Source organism: Myxine glutinosa, chromosome 13 (genome assembly GCF_964187855.1).
Source record: "Myxine glutinosa chromosome 13, kmMyxGlut1.1, whole genome shotgun sequence".
NCBI classification, from domain to species: domain Eukaryota; kingdom Metazoa; phylum Chordata; class Myxini; order Myxiniformes; family Myxinidae; genus Myxine; species Myxine glutinosa.
In genome coordinates, this window is record NC_136273.1 from 88,040,464 (window position 1) to 88,058,621 (window position 18,158).

General features: G+C 44.5%; 1 protein-coding gene across 5 annotated transcripts in view; it reads right to left on the reverse strand.

Moving 5' to 3' along the window:
* Window positions 1-18,158, reverse strand: part of TAF2 (TATA-box binding protein associated factor 2) — a 162,170-nt gene that overhangs the window by 53,621 nt on the left and 90,391 nt on the right. For all 5 annotated transcript variants that reach the window (XM_068134798.2, XM_078767761.1, XM_078767762.1 and 2 more), the window contains exons 15-18: window positions 12,949-13,014; window positions 12,512-12,764; window positions 9,724-9,864; window positions 4,123-4,233 (exon numbers count right to left, since the gene is read on the reverse strand). In XM_068134798.2, the coding sequence (XP_067990899.2) occupies window positions 4,123-4,233; window positions 9,724-9,864; window positions 12,512-12,764; window positions 12,949-13,014 (571 nt within the window). The remainder of the gene's footprint in view (window positions 1-4,122; window positions 4,234-9,723; window positions 9,865-12,511; window positions 12,765-12,948; window positions 13,015-18,158) is intronic.

Below are 18,158 nucleotides of genomic sequence, written 5' to 3' on the forward strand. Positions count from 1 at the left end.
CCCCCCCCCCGCACCCCCTCTTCCCACGCCTCCTCCCCCCAAGCCCTCTCCCTTCCACACATCTCCCTGCTCTCAAATGTTGTGTTTGTGTGCTTCCCCTTCTCTCCCCATCTTGTCTTCTGCTCCCTCTTTTTATATATTTTGTTTGTCTGGTTGATTTGTTTGTGAAGTAAATGTTAGCTCTTTCACGAGCCTCGATTCAGTATACAAAAAAAAGAAAAAAAAAAGGTGGGTACAGACAGGCCAAAGTAATGATCCGTCGAGAACAAATCATTGAAAACGAAGATAACATTTGTCTGCAAAAGATCTTAAGATGTCTTGAAACATCATGCCTGGCACAGACAAGTCAATAATTCAGTGATGTGACTATCACACGCTTGTAAACCAACAAGGTGTTTTTGAAGAATTGGTCTTAACTCGGATGGCGTGAGTGAATGCATATTGGACGAGGATTCCATTCCGATTTTAGCCTGCTGGTTGCATCATTACTGAGGTGCCAGTGTGCCGCTGATGCAGTGTCCGTGCACATAAGGGCAGGATTTTAGTGCACTGCATCTTTACTATGCCATCACCAGGCGCTGCATGACGTCATCGCCGGGCGCCAAAGGGGGCAAAATCTCAGGCACCTTTTGAGCTAGAAAGCTGATATTTGGACACGACAGTGATCAAGTGATTTGGCTGTAAAGTGCATTTTTGATTTATTTAATAATCAATTCATCGATTAATTATTTAATGTTTCGATGAATTACTTAATTAATTACTTTTCAAAAAGTTACAAATTTGGACGAAACGGTGGGGGTTTAGGTATGCCATTAGTGTCCTGATTAAGAATTTTATTATTTTGCGATTATCTATTTGTTGTAATTACGCAATTAATCAATTAATAAATCAATTATTGTACACCGCTCCCTCCCAACTCCATCTCCATCTCCATGTGCTGCAAGACGGCATCTCCAGGCGCCCCGGCAATGTCGCTTATTAATTGGGCATGGTGGCTGTGTACTTTAACCGTAGCCCTTCTTGTTACCCTCGCCTGAGGAGCATTGCATTTGAGTCCGTTTGTTTGGGTCTGTATGTTTGTCTGTCTGTTTGTCTGTCTGTTTGTCCGCACAGAATAAATATGATTTTCTCTGCAACCGTTGGTCTGATTGACAGGAAATTTCCACCATAGGTGCAACTCCACCTGAAATTTTTTTTTAATGATAATGATGACGTCATCGGTCACGTGGTTCAGCCCCAATCTTGGAAAAACCGAAAAACTTTGCACCTCTATATCTCTGGAAGCGCTGAATAGAAATAAATCGAGACATGGCTCATTGTAAAGAATTCTCCATGCGGAATAAAATGTCAATGCTGATGTCATAGGAGCTCCGTTATGACGTCATAATTCGACAAGTACAAAACTTCATCCTATCAAAATGAAATTTCTTGAGCGTCATGTCGGCATAAATTGGTGGAGGAAAAAAAATAATTATTACGTCATCGGTAACGTGGTTCGGCCGCCATCCTGGAAAAACCGAAAACATTTTCACCATTATATCTCTGAAAGCGCTGCATAGAAAAAATTGAGACATGGCTCATTGTAAAGAACTCTCCATGTGGAATAACATCTGTTAATGATGATGTCATAGGTGCCTTTATTATGACGTCATAATTTGACAAGTACAAAACTTCATCTGATTAAGATGAAATTTATTGAGCATAATCTAGGAATAAATTAGTGGAGAAAAAAAAAATGATGATGTCATCGGTCACGTGGTTCGGCCGCCATATTTGTTTTAACACAAAAGCTTTAAAAACCACTGAAAATACATCCTGGCAAGTGTTTGCAATCTCTGATTGCTCTTTCTTGTTACCCTTGCTAGAGGAGAGGGTATTGCATTTGAGTCCGTTTGTCTGTCGTTTGTCCGCACACAATAAGTACGCTTTTCTATGCAACCATTTGTCCAATCAAGATGAAATTTTTTGAGCATCCAGGGGATAAATTGCAGATTAGAAAAATAATAAAGACGTCATCGGTCACATGGTTCGGCCGCCATATTTGTTTTAACCTTAAAAATCACAAAAACCCTTTTTCTCCAAAACGGCTCAACAGATCGAGGCAAAACGTTAAATGCATGATCACATAACCATGACAAACAAAAAGTTCCTTGACTATGACGTCATAGGTCACATGGTTTGGCAGCTATGATTTTTTTGAAGAATAAAACTTTAAAAAGCCTCTACTCCAGAACAGCTGAACAGATCGAACGGAAACTTCACACACGTTCCCCATGCCTTGCGTATATTATGGTGTCCTTGAATAATTAAAACATCACATGGTTTGGCTGCCGTATGGGATTGAACGAAAATCTTTTTAAAATTATATCTCTTGAACCACTTCATTGATTGATGTGAAACTTCAAAGTAATGTAGTAGTCGTAAAGTGGAACACGTGTTTAAAATTTCAACATGATTGGTCTTACGGTCTGGCAGCCAGAAGTTGTTATTGTTTGAAGAAGAAGAAACTCGACTATATTATCTTCTCCAGCCATGTGAGTTTTCAATGTCTATGGATTATGTACTGTTTGAGGTCAGTGGCATTCTGTCTATTAATTCCGTACACCTATTACTTATGTAATATCGGGATGTACCTTTCGACACTTGAGACTGCTGAGACCCATTGGACCTTTGAAGAACTTCCAGGTCCCCTTAAGACTACAAAGACCCCAACATACTATGAAGATCCTTAAATACCATGAACCAGAGGACCACAAGGACCCAAAAGACCCTGAGGACCCAAAAAGACCCAAAAGACCCTGAAGACTCCGAAGACCCAAACGACCCGGATGACTCAAAACACCCCAATGACGCAAAGTATCCAAAAGAGCCATAGGACTTTGAGGACCCAAAAGACTCCGAGGATGCAAAAGACCCTGGGTACTCAAAAGACTCCGAGGACAGCCTCATTAAAATATATATATTTAAAATACAATACTGAATTCAGTTTTACAAATAGGATGTCATGTGTAACGCATGTCTGAGGAAAGTGGGGTTGTACAAAATAATGAAATGAATGATCGTTTTGAGGCCATTTTCCCCGCTAGAGCAGGGGTTAGCCTTGCGGGTCCCATGACAATCATGGTTCCCTGTTTGAGGCAATGTTTTTATGGCCGGATGCCCTTCCTGACACCAACCCTTGGTCGCCTCTTACGATGCGCAGGGATACGGTGTACCTATTCTAAATCGGGATACACACCATAGTCATTCATCCCAGCAAGCTGGTACTCAATTTGCCTCATTCATCCCAGCAAGCTGGTACTCAATTTGCCGACCTCGGAAGGATGACAGGCTGAGTCAACCCCCCTGACGTTAATTCAGCGATCGACCGGGATTCGAACCCAGGATCCTAGGATCCCAAGCCAGCACCCTAACCGCTAAGCCAACAACACCATTGTACAAAATAATGAAAGAATGTACAAAAACACCCCGCAAAATACACCTCACAAATACGTCCTGGCGAGGATCTGCAATCTCTGATTGCTCTTTCTTGTTTTTAATTTGTTCAGGTTGCTGGCGATAACTCGACTCCTCTTCGCGAAGGACACCGTGAGATATTTAATGTCCATCAACTACCAGTGTTGGAAACAAGGTCATCCAGCTTAGCGTTTCCTCCAATGGACGACACACACACGATACATCACCCTGCCCGAGAAACACCAGGATGACAGCTTACAGCTCTCGCAGAGATTCAAACTCAGGCTCGAGAGCTTAGAGGGAGTGATGAACTCAGTTATCAAATGAGAGAAAACGTGATGTGGTAATTGATTGATGTCCCCAAAATTCCATGTTCACTGCTGTATTGCGTTTTGTGGACAGAGAGGGTTAAGGGTCAAGTAGCCAAGAGATGAAGGTTTAAAAAGTGTTTCCACTTTGTGTTGTTCCCCCCATCCCCACCTCCTCCTCCCCCAAAAACCTTCTTCTCTGCCACAAAATATTCATCTCACCAAATCAGAGCAGATACTTGTTAACACTTTGAGAGAAAGAAAAATGTAAACAGGAAGTATGATCATATTAGTGAAAGGAGCCCATTTATAACAAACCACTAAATAATGCATGAGAGTGTACTGACACTAAACAAACCTTGTTTTTGCGGTTGTCATTGTACTTGATGAGGTCGAGGATGAAAGTGAGAACTTCCTTAGGGCATAGGCCATGTGCATCTCGCTGCTTGGCCATTGCAATAGGTACATTCTGTTAAGGGAAAGAGACATAACGCATGCAAAACAAGCCGCATGTCGCTTATAAAGCACCTTTCAGGAAATCGACCCAGAGTGCTGTACTGCAGATCAGCACGTACGTACAGGTAAACAACGAAAAGATATCAATGGAGTTAATCAAACGCTTTTATTTGAAAAAACGTGATCGAGGCTCATGGAAGAGTTAGACCAGAATGGAATGGAACAAGATGGAAAGGAGGAAACACCAACAGCAGAGTAGAAGTCAGAGTGGGATCAAAGGGAGGGGGAGAATGACACATGGGGGTGAACAAGCTGCACATAAGCTGAATGAAACACAACAAGAAGAGGTAGGGAGAAGTGTGGATGAAACAGAAAAGGAACAAACCGACCGACAACTAACAAACAAAAAGGGGTTAAGGAGAGGGTAAAATCACAGCAACCCTGAAAAAGGAGTGCTTGGGAATGGGGTAATTTGGGGCAGAGGGGATAATGTGCATGGATGGGCGATGATCTGTCTTAACGGCCTGGAGGAAAGAATGGTACTGAACAGAATGGGGAGGTCGGGTCCACAGCAGAGGGAAAAGAGGAAGAAATGAGTGGAGGTGAGCAGTGGTAATCAATCTAAAAGGTTTTACCCAAAAGGTTTTAAGAGCCACTTCAAGAAAGAAATGCAACATTGCAAATTCAAAGCAGAAGATAATTCCACAACTCAGGGAGTATTTTTGAGAAAGCATGGCCCTGAAAGGTTTTGATCCTTGTTATGGCAATGCAAAGCAACTGGGGGGAAGGAGGGGAAAGGGGGGCAGCATAAACACGATGGAAAATGGAAAACTCGAAAGCATCAGAAAATACAAAGCCCATCCGCCGCTGTTTTGTATTCGAAATAAACTTCACCAAAGCAAGAGCTAAACCAAAATGTGTAAAATTTATCCATTAGTCTTCTCCATATTCTCATAAAAAGGTTTTGTTGAATATTTGATGACAAAAACTCAAATGGTAAAAATGTTATGACCTCAACGCACACAAACGCACGCACACACACATTATTGTAAAACCCGGTCTCCCGCTATGGCTGGCTAACAAGTCTTCATAAGGACTACAGGTTGCATGCGCCAATAGAAAAATAGGACAATTCATTTTCTCCAAAAAAATTCTCAAACAAATGCTAATGGTTGTGGGAGAAGTGAAGCGACTTTTCATGCGTGAGCACTTCTTCAAAGCAAGAGACAGAGAACTGAAGATGAGTATTATATGCAACTAGCTGAAGTACCTGGCATTGCCAGGGGTTGGGGGAGGGGGGTTTGGGGGAAGCAGGAGAAGGAGAGGAGAGGAACGCAGTGGGGGGAGTGTAAGGGGGAGGGGGGAGGTGAGGAGAGGGGGAGGGGAAAGATGTACGACATATATATCCTTTAGGGTGTTGGCTTTGACAGGACCCTCCATTTTGGGGGAAGGGAAGGAGCAAAAATGTGCCCGTACGAAGAGTGCTTTAACCTCAGTGTTGCCCAGGTAAAAAAGGAAGTTGTAATACCCTCTGCCACCAACACCAGGTGGCGCTACACGGTACACATTTACATAGAGAATTTACGCCCCTCCCACGGCCTCCCCACACCCCCGCACAAGGCCGCGGCCACATAGCCCATTATACCACCCACACAAAGTTGTATTTGTACCCCGAGTAACGCATATAAGCGTTTATAGCTGGAGTACCTGGCGTTGCTCAGGCGAAAAAGAAGCATTAACATATTTGATGACATACAGGAAAAGAAGAAGAAGAGTTACCACCAACTTTGACTGCTTCCGGAGTTGTTTGATTGAATCTGATTTGTTTAATGTCATTAGTCAAAAAAATAGCACCGCAAAGCGGGCGTAACCCCTCAGCCCATGCATAGTGGAAACCAATTTCAAGATGGCTGCCGTGGCGGCCATATTGAAAATCGCAGCGCACCCATTTTCGAAAGGAACCTTCCTCTACTCAACCCCAACACACACTGCAAAAATGGATTCAATCGGACAAGCCGTTCTGCTTGAAATTGACGGAAACCAATTTCAAGATGGCTGCCGTGGCGGCCATATTGAAAATCGCAGCGCGCCCATTTTCGAAAGGAACCTTCCTCTACTCAACCGCAACACACACTGCAAAAATGGATTTAATCGGAAAAGCCGTTTTTGAAATTGACGGAAACCAAAAGTTGATGGACGCCCGGACGCCGCCCGTGACGACAATACCCCTTAGCCCAATTTGGGCTGAGGGGTGAAAAGCTTAGGCACTATAGAGTGATTTTTTTAAATCTCCCCCAAAAAAATGACCTTTTGCCATGTGGTAAAAACTGTACTGTAATAATAAATACTGTAAATAATAATAAATAAATAATAACGCTGTAAATAATAATAATAAATACGGTAAATACTGTACTGGTATTTTTACATTCTCCGTGTTATAAATACTGTACTGGTGTCACCTTAGAAGAGGAATTAAATGTTTTTCGTTAAATATACGCTGGTGAATGTGCTGTTGATCACGTTTCTGAGTTGAGTTTGATGACGTTCAGGAAGAAAAAGAAGACTTATCACCAACTTCGACCACTTCCGGAATTGTTTGATCGAATCTTATTTGTTTGATTATGTTTAAATGTCTGGTAATTGTTTTGTGTTTATTTATGTTTATGTGTATGTGAGCCTGGTGTTGGGCTAGCGGCTAGGGTGCCAGCTTAGGATCCTAGGATCCTGGGTTCGAATCCCGGTCAATCGCTGAATTAACGCCAGGGGGGTTGACTCAGCCTGTCATCCTTCCGAGGTCGGCAAATTGAGTACCAGTTCACTGGTAATTCCCTGCTTGTCGTTAAAAAGGCGGCAAAAAGGGTTGGCGTCAGGAAGGGCATCCGGCCGTAAAACATTGCTTCAAAAAGGGGACCGAAAAACAACAACAACCACAGTTCCCGAAAAAGGCCAACCCCCGCTTGCGGGGAAAAATGGCCTCTAAAGGTGGTTTTTTTTTTTGGTTTTTTTTAATGTGTATGTGTACTTGTATATAACTGTCATTAATCAAAAAGGCTTAGGCACGAAAGAGCTATTTGTTTTTATTCCCCCCAAAAATCGACCTTTTTGGGGGGGGGGGGGGGGGTTGTATACAAGATCGAGGCTCGTGAAAGAGCTAACATTAATCACACAAAAAGTCAAACCGACACATAAAACACAAAAAATAAGTGGAGCGGTAGACAAGATGGGGAGAGAGGGGGAAGGACACAAACACAACATTTGAGAGCAGGGACATCGGGAGATCTGTGGGAGGGGGAGGGCTTGGGGGGAGGTGGGAGGTGGGAGAGGTATAAAACATATGAACACTGCAAGGACTTCCAGGAAAGAAGTTGGAATTTCAAAAAAAAAAGAAAAAAAAAAGTGTATCTGGTGTGAATTAGTGGGGGTAGAAAAGATCAAGGTTTTGGATGGGGGAAGATAAGAGATGGTGGTGAACAGCTGTTTTAAAGACCTGGAGGGAGCAGTGGGATTGAAGGGAGTGGGGGAGTTTGTTCCAGAGGCAGGAGAAAAGGGGAATGAAAGAGTGAAGGTGAGCAGAGAGCCGAGATTTTGGCAGTTTAACCATAAGAGGGTTGCAGGCAGATCTTGTGGGACCTGAAGGAATATTGGGGGGACAGAGCACAGAGAGAGCTGGGGGAGCAGGGCCGGAGAGGAGTCGGTAGAAGACAGAAAGACCACCAACCTGCCTGCGGTAAGTGAGTGAAAGGCCCTCGGAGTTAACTTCATCGCAGGAGATTCCAATGATTCTGAAAGCTTTGGTTTCAACAGCGTGAAGCCGAGCTAGGTGTGAGGCAGGAGCACCAGCCCAGAGGGGGGAACAGTATTCCAATGAGCTGCGGATGAAAGCCTTGTATGTGGTGAGGAGCTCAGGTGTGCCAAGGAAGGACTTCGCACGACGGAGGATGCCCAGTCGGCGACTGGCTTTGGAGGCCAGCTTGGAAATGTGGTTTTCCCAAGAAAGATCATGGCAGATAGTGAGACCCAAAAGCTTGAGCGACAGAACTTCTTGGAGAGGATTGTTGAGAAAGTAGATGGGAGGGTTTTCCAGTCGGTCCTTTCCGAGAGACATTGTGAGAGTGTGAGATTTGTCAGGATTGAAAGATATGTTCCACTTGTTTGACCAGTCTGTGATTTTGTCCAGGTCTGCAGAGAGTGAGGAGGCTGCAGACTGCCGATCTGAGGGATGAGGAATGGAGCGGCAGATAGTGGAGTCATCAGCAAAGAGATGGAGAGGATTTTCCAGAGAGTCGGAGAAATCATTGATGAAGACCAGAAATAGCACAGGGCCCAGAACACTACCTTGGGGAACTCCAGCCAGAACAGGAAGGGGAGATGAGAGAAATCCATTCAGGGCCACACGTTGCCTACGACCAGAGAGGAAGTCCGCAAGCCATGAGTGGAGATTTCCATGGATACCATAGGAGGAGAGTTTGGTGAGCAGATCGGGGTGCCAGACCGTATCGAAGGCACGTGATATGTCAAGTGAGACAGCTCTGATTTCCTGTTTGGCATTGAGGACCTCCATCCATTGTTGAGACAGCAGAAGCAACATGTCCAGAGTAGAATGACCTGGTCTGAATCCAAATTGATAATCAGAGATCAAGCCATTGGAGAAGAGGAAGGATTTGATATCTGAAGCAATGATGGATTCCATGACTTTGCTGATAATTGGAAGCAGGCTGATTGGTGTGTAGTTGCAAGGATCTGTTTTTGCACCTTTTTTGTGTAAAGCGGTGATGTTTGCTGATTTCCAAGATGCTGGCAGATGACCTTGAGCAAAAGAGAGGGTGAAAAAAAAAGAGAGAGGGTGAGATAGAGTGGCAGAGCAGGATTTTAGGACCCGTGGGCTGATGCCGTCTGCTTGTTTTCAAATATTTCAATTTTTCTGGTCTGAAACACTCCCTGGCACTCACTGATAAACCATTGGAAGTTCGACAAAGTTCCATTCAGCCATCTCTGAGAGAAATGGTGACACACAGACAGACAGACAGACAGACAGACAGACGGCTCTCTTATAGTATAGATTTGTGTGCAGAAATACCACGGTTTATGTCGCCCCTTTTTAAATCGTTTCCCAAATATGTCATCACGTTATCAATACGACCTCTCAATATTTGTCGTCTCAACTCACAATTGCAGTGCCTTCAGAAAGTATTCACACCCCCAGACTTTTTCATTGCTACAGCATGAATTTTAAATGGATTCAATTGAAAAACTTGTCTTACCGATCCACACAAAATACCCCATTAATGACAAAGTGAAAACACGATTTACAAATTTCATTGAAAATAATTTTTTACAAAGAAGTTTAAAGTCAAATAATAGAAAATAATATTTGACAAATAAATGTTTGTATTTTTTCAGAAAAGGGACATCTGAATTTTCAATCGATAATTATTGAAAGTATTATTGAAAAAAAGAAAAAGGTAATACTTGAAAAAAAATTATTGAAACAGGCGGTCGTCACCTTTTGCAGGAAATAGCCCTGGAAGTTTGAGAAGTTGTTGGTTTTGATGATGTTGGCGCAACTCTTACAGCAGAACATGCGTGTGAAGAGAGACTTCATGGCTGGGGGCCCACTCCAAGTGTTCACCATGGCATTAGCCACCTGAAGATCAGAGAGCACATGGAGCACATCAAAACAACAACGCAATTAGGTTTGTTTTGTTTTTTTAACAGGGTCCATGGCTTATGGAAGAACCATCAAACATATCACTGCACACATGCAGACAAAGACACCAGAGAACACAACACAAAACTTGACTTTGAACAGTTAAACAGAGTCCCTGACCTTGGAGGAAGAAATGTAGTCTGCTGGGAACGATGCGTACTGGCGACACCATTTTATGACGTTATTTTCTCTCCACAGCGAGCTGACCAATTAATGAAAAATCTCCATCCTTCCCCCACTCTCAACCCCCCCCCCCCCTCCCCCATAATGCCAAAACGACAGTGATAATGCATGCTCAATACTTTTCAAACGCTGAGCATCGCAGGAAGAAGCATCATGTACCATCCATCCTACCATTCAAAATAAGGCAAGTCCCTGTGGACCAATCTCCACCAAAATTTGCACATTTGCTGGGGTACCCAAGTCATGGGCACAAACCCATCCTCTCCCCAACCCCTCTAGAGGGCGGAGACGATTTACAATTTTCACCTGTACATGTTTCATAGTGCAAGTGGTTCACTGACCACACCTGCAGACAGAGGGGGCAGGGGGCTTACTAGCCATGGCACAAAATATATTTGCCCCACCTCCCCGATCACCCGGATAGACCACAAGGTTGGCTGGAGGGAGCAGCTGTTTCTAGTTCTTTAAAGTTTTTGGTTTGACTCTACCAAGTTGAGAATCTAACAGCCGACCTCGCAGACTCAGAATGGAAGCTGCAACCATAATGTCACTGACATACAACGAGTCTTGCTCATGAGGGGTTGTTGTCGATCAGTGTCGGTGGACAGGTAAAACGACAGATGAAATGAACAGTATGTTTATTGAGGTATGCTAACTGCCATGTGAAGCAAGGACAAGCTCACGTTTTGGGCGTTAACCCTTCATCCGAGCAAAAGATAGGATCGCTGACTGAAATCAGAGATCAATTTTCTAGGCAAACCTACCAAGACAGAGCAAGTAAGAAGTTAAAGAAAAAGAATTATTTTATTTTATTAGTCAAATATTTTTTGAGTCAGGTCAGTCTTTTGGGACTGCCACTGGTAACATGCAACCCAGGCCTGCCGCATGGTCGGGTTGTGGGCGACTAAACCGACACCCCTCTCGAGCTATGCGAGCGGGTAGGGTGACCGTGACACCCTGCCAGGACTAAAAGCAACACCTAACAGGGCGAATGAGCTCCCGCCGGGAGCCAATGGCCATCCAGTAAGGAGATGGTGTCTCCTAAAAAAACACCCATCCAGTTTGGACAGGTTTGAGTCATAACACAGACTTTTAAAATGGTGCATGCTGCTTCCTTGCTTGACGTTCAGCATTAAAGAGGACACAGCAGGGAAAATCCTCATTGGTCGGCATCCATGGGAAGGAGGAAATTCGTCTTGAGGAAATGCCCGGCTGAGTGCAGTGAGAAAAGCGGGGCCATTGTTATGACGTCAATGGTGCCCAGAGAATCCTGGGAAGTGACAGTAGTGACGGCACTTCCCCCAAGTTCAGTGTCTGTGTTAAGTGTTTGTCGTGTCTGTGTTAAGTGTTTGTCGTGTCTGTGTTAAGTGTTTGTCGTGTCTGTGTTAAGTGTTTGTCGTGTCTGTGTTAAGTGTTTGTCGTGTGTGTGTGTGTGTGCGCGTTACAAATGTCTGTGAAATTATGTCCATTACAAGTCTTACACCATGCATTCAACATTTAAAAAAACGTCTGTGAAAGATAAACCATTGACGTTTGTAAAATCCGATCACAAGATCCTTTGTGGAAGCCTTGAGAAGGAAAGAGCAACAGTTGTTTACAAGCATGGAGAAGCACAACAAACTCCGACGTCCATGACATTAAGTGCTGAGCAAAGGATCAAAAAATAGTAATGACATTCGGAACAAAAAGTCACCGCACCGCAGTAAGCTCAAAGTAGGAAATATTACATTATTTTACAGATAATGTAAGAAATGGGTAACATGAAACGCTGCAGTTTTGCGAAGAGTTCATTATGTCGATGGCGTTTTTGTTCCATCGGTATTGCAGACGAACGTTATTTCTGGGAACCATGTTGGGGTGATTCGAAAAGAGAATCAAAAAAGACGGACTTGAAAAAATGCCCTGGAAGAAAACATCTCAAGCCATAAACACCTGTCCCCCTGCATCAGATCTCCTGCCCATTATATTAGGAGTTGTGGAGACATTCAAGAGCTCGAGTCTACGTTTATCGCCAACAGAGGATAAAAGATTTATTAGGGTGCGCAGCCTCATTGTTCCCAGAGCGCTTCCATGCTTCTATTAGCAACCAGCAGTGACGTACTGTCAAATGCTGTCGACAGCGAAAATTTCTTCATGACGACAATAAACACTTCCTGGGCAATAACCTCAGCTTCAAATCGCATTCCTGTGATGGAGAAAGAACCATGAAAGAGTCCAACAAACAACAACAGTGATGGTGACGGAAAAAAACGCACGTGGATGGCGAAAAGAAAATTGCAATGCAGGCAAGAGCCCCCAAAAAAGGCTGCGGAGAAACAGAAGCAGCAACCCTTCAAGGAAGGCACGTGCAAGAAATGGATGGCTATGTCTGCAGGACAGGTACAAAGTGTCGCGAGTTCACCTTGGCCAGGCATTGAGTGGCCTCGAGACGCACACGGTAGAAGCACTGCTCATGCTCGAGGATGTCCGTGAGGGCGAGTCTGGATGCCGGAGTCGGATACCGCTCGAGTGCCCGGATCGCCTCCAACTGGGCGGCGACGCTGCGCTCGTACCGGAGCTGGTATTGCCACATGAAATCCGGTTGCTCGAAGGAGATTCGCCGCAAGAGGGTCATGCCCGGGTCAACCCGGATCCACAGGAGAGGAGAATCCGAGCTAGGGTGAAGAGAATTATGGAAATGGAAATGTTTCATCTTCAAACCGTTATGCTTCACCCAAGACTTACACAAACTCACACACGCTCAGAATGCAACGACAACCCAAGTAATCCTGCCCCCATTTATTAATTGGTCAAGTGATAGTTCATACAGTTCCAAAAGTTCCTTCAAGGAAAACTCACTCCATGGCAGAAAGGTCCATGTCAACCTCTTCCCCGTTCATCAAGGGGATCTTTTTCTTCTTGTTCCTGCAAAAAAAGTACGTCAATGTGCGCTGGGAATTCTGGGTACTTTTATTCCATGCACAAATTTGTCTGTGCTGCTGCAGTGAGATACAGAGACAACATATCCACTTAAAAGAGTAAAACTAATCTACGACGTCTGTCCGTGCGTACATCACGCTTCATTCTGAAGTGGTCCTGCTGGCGTAGAATAGTACAGTTGGAAAGCTAATAATCGATTTAGTTTGAACAAACATTTGTGTCCATTTAATCATAAAAATGCTGGTTTTAAAAGCCCTACTTTCCAGGAGGCCAGAGTGGTGGTGGGGAGGGGAGAGGGTGGTAGAGGAAGAAGCGGGACATGCAGTTTTAATGTAGCAGTTCCAACAGTATGACTGTAGGAACTCTTCAGAATAAAGCGAGACGGACACACAAGAAGCACACAAAATAAAATACAGTAATACTTCTCGAAGCGATAGAAAAATATATCAAAGTACATGGAAGGAGCACACAAACAACAATCACAGCTCCCACAAGAACAGCAACAACTATAACGGCACTCGGTAGAGAGCAAACCTCCGCCTGGTTGGCCACGTCACTCAATGGTGAAGAATCACTTAAACAATTCCACTAGCCGGATCCGAATCCGAATCTTCACCAAAATTAAATTGATTCTTCCTTGTCACACACACAACCTGTCCACCAAGTTCCGTCCAAATCCATCCATAACTTTTTGAGATATCCCACTATGTGTCGTTTTTGGCCCTTTCTCTCAATGGTGAAGATTTACTTTAAAAATGAAATAATTCTCAGATCCGAATTATTAGCCTGGTGTTGGCTTAGCGGTTAGGGTGCCGGCTTGGGATCCTAGAATCCTGGGTTCGAATCCCGGTCGATCGCTGAATTAACACCAGGGGGGTTGACTCAGCCTGTCATCCTTCTGAGGTCCGCAAATTGAGTACCAGCTTGCTGGGATGAATGATCCTGGTGTGTACCCCGGTTTAGAATAGGTACACCGTATCCCTGCGCATCGTAAGAGCGTGACCAACGGTTGGCGTCAGGAAGGGCATCCGGCCATAAAAACATTGCCTCAAACAGGGAACCATGATCGTCATGGGGCCTGCAAGGCTAACCCCCGCTCTAGCGGGGAAAATGGCCTTGAAAACGATCATTCATATATTCATTCATTCATCCGAATCCATATTCAGATCTTCACCAAAATCTAATAATTTCGTCCTTGTCACATACACTACCTCTCTGCCAAATTTCGTCCGAATCCGTCCACAACTTTTTGAGATATCTTGTTCACAAACAAACAAACGGACAGACAAACGGACAGACAGGGGTGAAAACAAAACCTCCATCCACCTTTGGTGGCGGAGGTAACAGCAACTATGTGTTGTTATAAAAGATCCTTTATCATGTGTTTCACTTTATTTTACATCCTCATTGAGATTCACAGATCGACGTGAAACATGTTTGGAAGTACAACATGCTGTCTTTTGATTAAACCCGTCAGCGAAGCGAAGGGTCGGGACGCATAGTGCTTCAGAATGGAATGATAATCATTTTGGTATGATGATGAAGAATGCGCATCGATTTATTACATACACAAATGGTGCAGCTTCAACCTGCCCCCTCACATACCACATGCCCCTTTCTTTTCCTTCATTACCCTTACTCTGGAGCATTTACTGATTTGTTGAAACCAAACAAAGGGCAGGACGGGATTGACATCGTCAAACAGTTCTACAACCACGTATTGTCAACAACAACTCGATTTACGCACACAATATATTGGGTTCTCAGGTGCAGGACTTATTTTAAAATCATCTGCAAAGCTGTCATTAAAATAACCCACATTTAAAATCGAATTACCTCTGCCACCATCCATATGTGGCATATGTGGTTTGGAGATCTGTCTATTTGTCTGTCTGGGAGCAGGATATCTCAAAAAAGTTATGGAAGGATTTGGACGAAACTTGGTGGAAAGGGTGGGTGTGTGACAAGGATCAATCAATTAGATTTTGGTGAAGATCAGGATCCGGATATGAGAAATTTTATAAGCGATTCCTCACCATGATAGGGCCAAATAGGGCCAAAAATGGGCCAAAAATGACATATAGCACGATATTTCAAAAAGTTATGGAAGGATTTGGACAAAACCTGGTGGACAGGTTGGGTGTGTGACAAGGAAGAATTGATTAGATTTTGGTGAAGATCAGGATTTAGATCAGGCCTTTCAGTGAGATACAAACCGTAAACTATTCAGCCTGGTGAAGGTATGCACTCCACCGAATTTTCATGACTTACAACAACCAAATGTTTTCATTTAAGGTGGCTGGCTTGATTGGAATGAACCTTGGAATAAACCACTGGCTGGCTTGATTGGAAAATGTTTTCTTCGGTTCGTTCTCCATCTATCTCCCCATCTCCATCTCTATGTACCATACTCAGCCGAGGCCGTGTTGGTGATGCCGAAGGAGTTTCAAGGCAAGAAGTACATTTGGTGGTTTGCCGTTGCTTTCCCAGCAGTCAGTTACGACAGGAGTTTGTAATTTGATCACGGTAATGGCGATAACGAGACGAATCTTCATCAAAATAAACCATGGGATCTTTACCGTCCACCAAATAATGCTAGCAGATGGGACGCCCAGCTTAACTTCCATCCGAGGGACAATGTGCTCATCAATGCAACACCTTAAAATCCCAGGTGTGAAAACAACCAAACCGCCTGTAATTTAATCAGGTCAAGAATCAAAGTCAGGCCAGACATCTCAGAGGATTGCATGTCGGGTTGGATATCGTTATGGCCCCGGGTTTCTAGATCTACTAGGAGGGTGGAAGTGGGAGGGGGGCAGTTGCCTCGGTTCCTCCTGGACTACCGGACCTGAAGCCACCAAGGCACGAATAACTCTGTGAACCTGGTGGGTTGCTCGGCAACCGCGTATGCCATTTAGTCAACCAAATCCCCCCAGGGTCCTCAGTCTAATTTACCGTTTACCTGGGGTGATGGGCTTTCCTACCAGTTTTGCCCCCTCAGTGCGTGTTGATCTTATCTTAGCCAGAAGCAGCCGAGCGAAACTAGCAGTATGCACCGGACATGGATTGGAGCCAATTAGTTGGGGTAGGCTATGTTAGTACAGGCTATACTGCAGCAATGATGGAAAAGACATCACGACAGATCGGAAGAACAATTCAACAAAGAGGGGTTTTATTTACAAGGATGGGGGAGAAGAGCTCTTTCACGAGCCTCGATTCAGTATACAAAAGAGAGAGGGACCATATAAGCAATAAATAAGCAATTAATGTATGAGCAATCAATGAGAAATCAATGACATATGAGGGACCAAGACACACAACAGATACAAGATGTATAAAGCACAGGGAGACAACAGAGTTGTCCCGACCTGTCTAGCTTATACAACTACATATCTAAACACAGTACTAGGGCGCCCATCAGAAACAACTGCGGAAGGGTAGATAGAAAAGAAAGAAAGAAAAAGTGCGAGATTTTTTTGTGACCTCTTGCCTCACCGAAAGAGAAATGACAAGCCCCATTCAATTAGGTGAGGGATAGACAGAAGAAATTACTTTTTTAAAGGTGTGTACAGAGGTGATAATCGGCCTGGCTCTTGGTCTCTGTGATGTGCCATGCACGGTACCAGGATCGATCGCTGACCAAGCGATCTGCTCCGCCAACTCCATCCTACATCTTGGCTCTGCTCGCTCCAGCTCCGCTCTATCACTCCTTGCACACCGCCCCCAAGCAGGAAGTCACACACCAAGATCACCTCCTCCAGAAATCACCTCTGAACACCTCTCCTGTCTCTCTGATCACACCTCTGATAATCTCTGATCACACCTCTCTAATATCCCAAATCCTCTAATATCCTCTCTAAATCCCAAACCCTGGTGTTGGGCTCGCGGCTAGGGTGCCGGCTTAGGATCCAAGGATCCTGGGTTCGAATCCCGGTCGATCGCTGAATTAACGCCAGGGGGGTTGACTCAGCCTGTCATCCTTCCGAGGTCGGCAAATTGAGTACCAGTTCACTGGTAATTCCCTGTTTGTCGTTAAAGGCGGCAAAAAGGGTTGGCGTCAGGAAGGGCATCCGGCCGTAAAACATTGCTTCAAAAAGGGGACCAAAAAACAACAACAACCACGGTTCCCGAAAAAGGCCAACCCCCGCTTTGCGGGGAAAAATGGCCTCTAAAGGTGGTTATTACACCTCTCTAATATCTCAAATGCCGTGGTTATATAGCGGCTTGGCGGGCGGAGCTTTGAGAGGATAAAAATAACTTATTGAGGTGCTCAGACTTGTTGTTGATGGGAACAGAGGTGTTCAGACTTGTTGTTTATGGGAAACTCTAGGCCTGTTCAGACTTGTTGTTCACGGGAAAGGGTTAGCTGCAGAAGTGGCACAGGTGTAAAGGTTTAGCTCGTGATTTGTCTTCTTTCCTGGTAGTACACTTAAGAAAAGGCTAGTGCGGCACAGGTGTAAAGGCTTCTTTTTTTTTTTTACTCTTTTTTTTTTTTGTGCAAACAGATCGAGGCTCGTGAAAGAGCTAACATTTATCACGCAAACAAATCAAACAGGCAAACAAAGTACATAAAAAGGGGAGCGGTAGACAAGATGGGGAGAGAAGGGGAAGCACACAAACACAACATTTGAGAGCAGGGACATCGGGAGATGTGTGGGAGGGAGAGGGCTTGGGGGGAGGCGGCGTGGGAAGGGGGGGGGGGGGGTGGGAGAAGTATAAACACAAGGACACCAAGGACTTCCAGGAAAGAAGTTGGTATTTCAAAAAAGTGGATTTGGGGTGAAATTAGCGGGGGTAGAAAAGATCAAGGTTTTGGATGGGGAAAGATAAGAGATGGTGGTGAACAGCTGTTTTAAAGACCTGGAGGGAGGAGTGGGATTGAAGAGAGTGAGGGAGTTTGTTCCAGAGGTGGGAGAAAAGAGGAATGAAGGAGTGAAGGTGAGCAGAGAGTCTTGATTTTGGCAGTTTAACCACAAGAGGGTTGCAGGCAGATCTTGTGCGACCTGTAGGAATATTTGGGGGACAGAGCCCAGAGAGAGCTGGGGGAGCAAGGCCGGAGAGGAGTCGGAAGAAGACGGAAAGACCACCAACCTGCCTGCGGTGAGTAAGTGAAAGGCCCTTGGAGATAG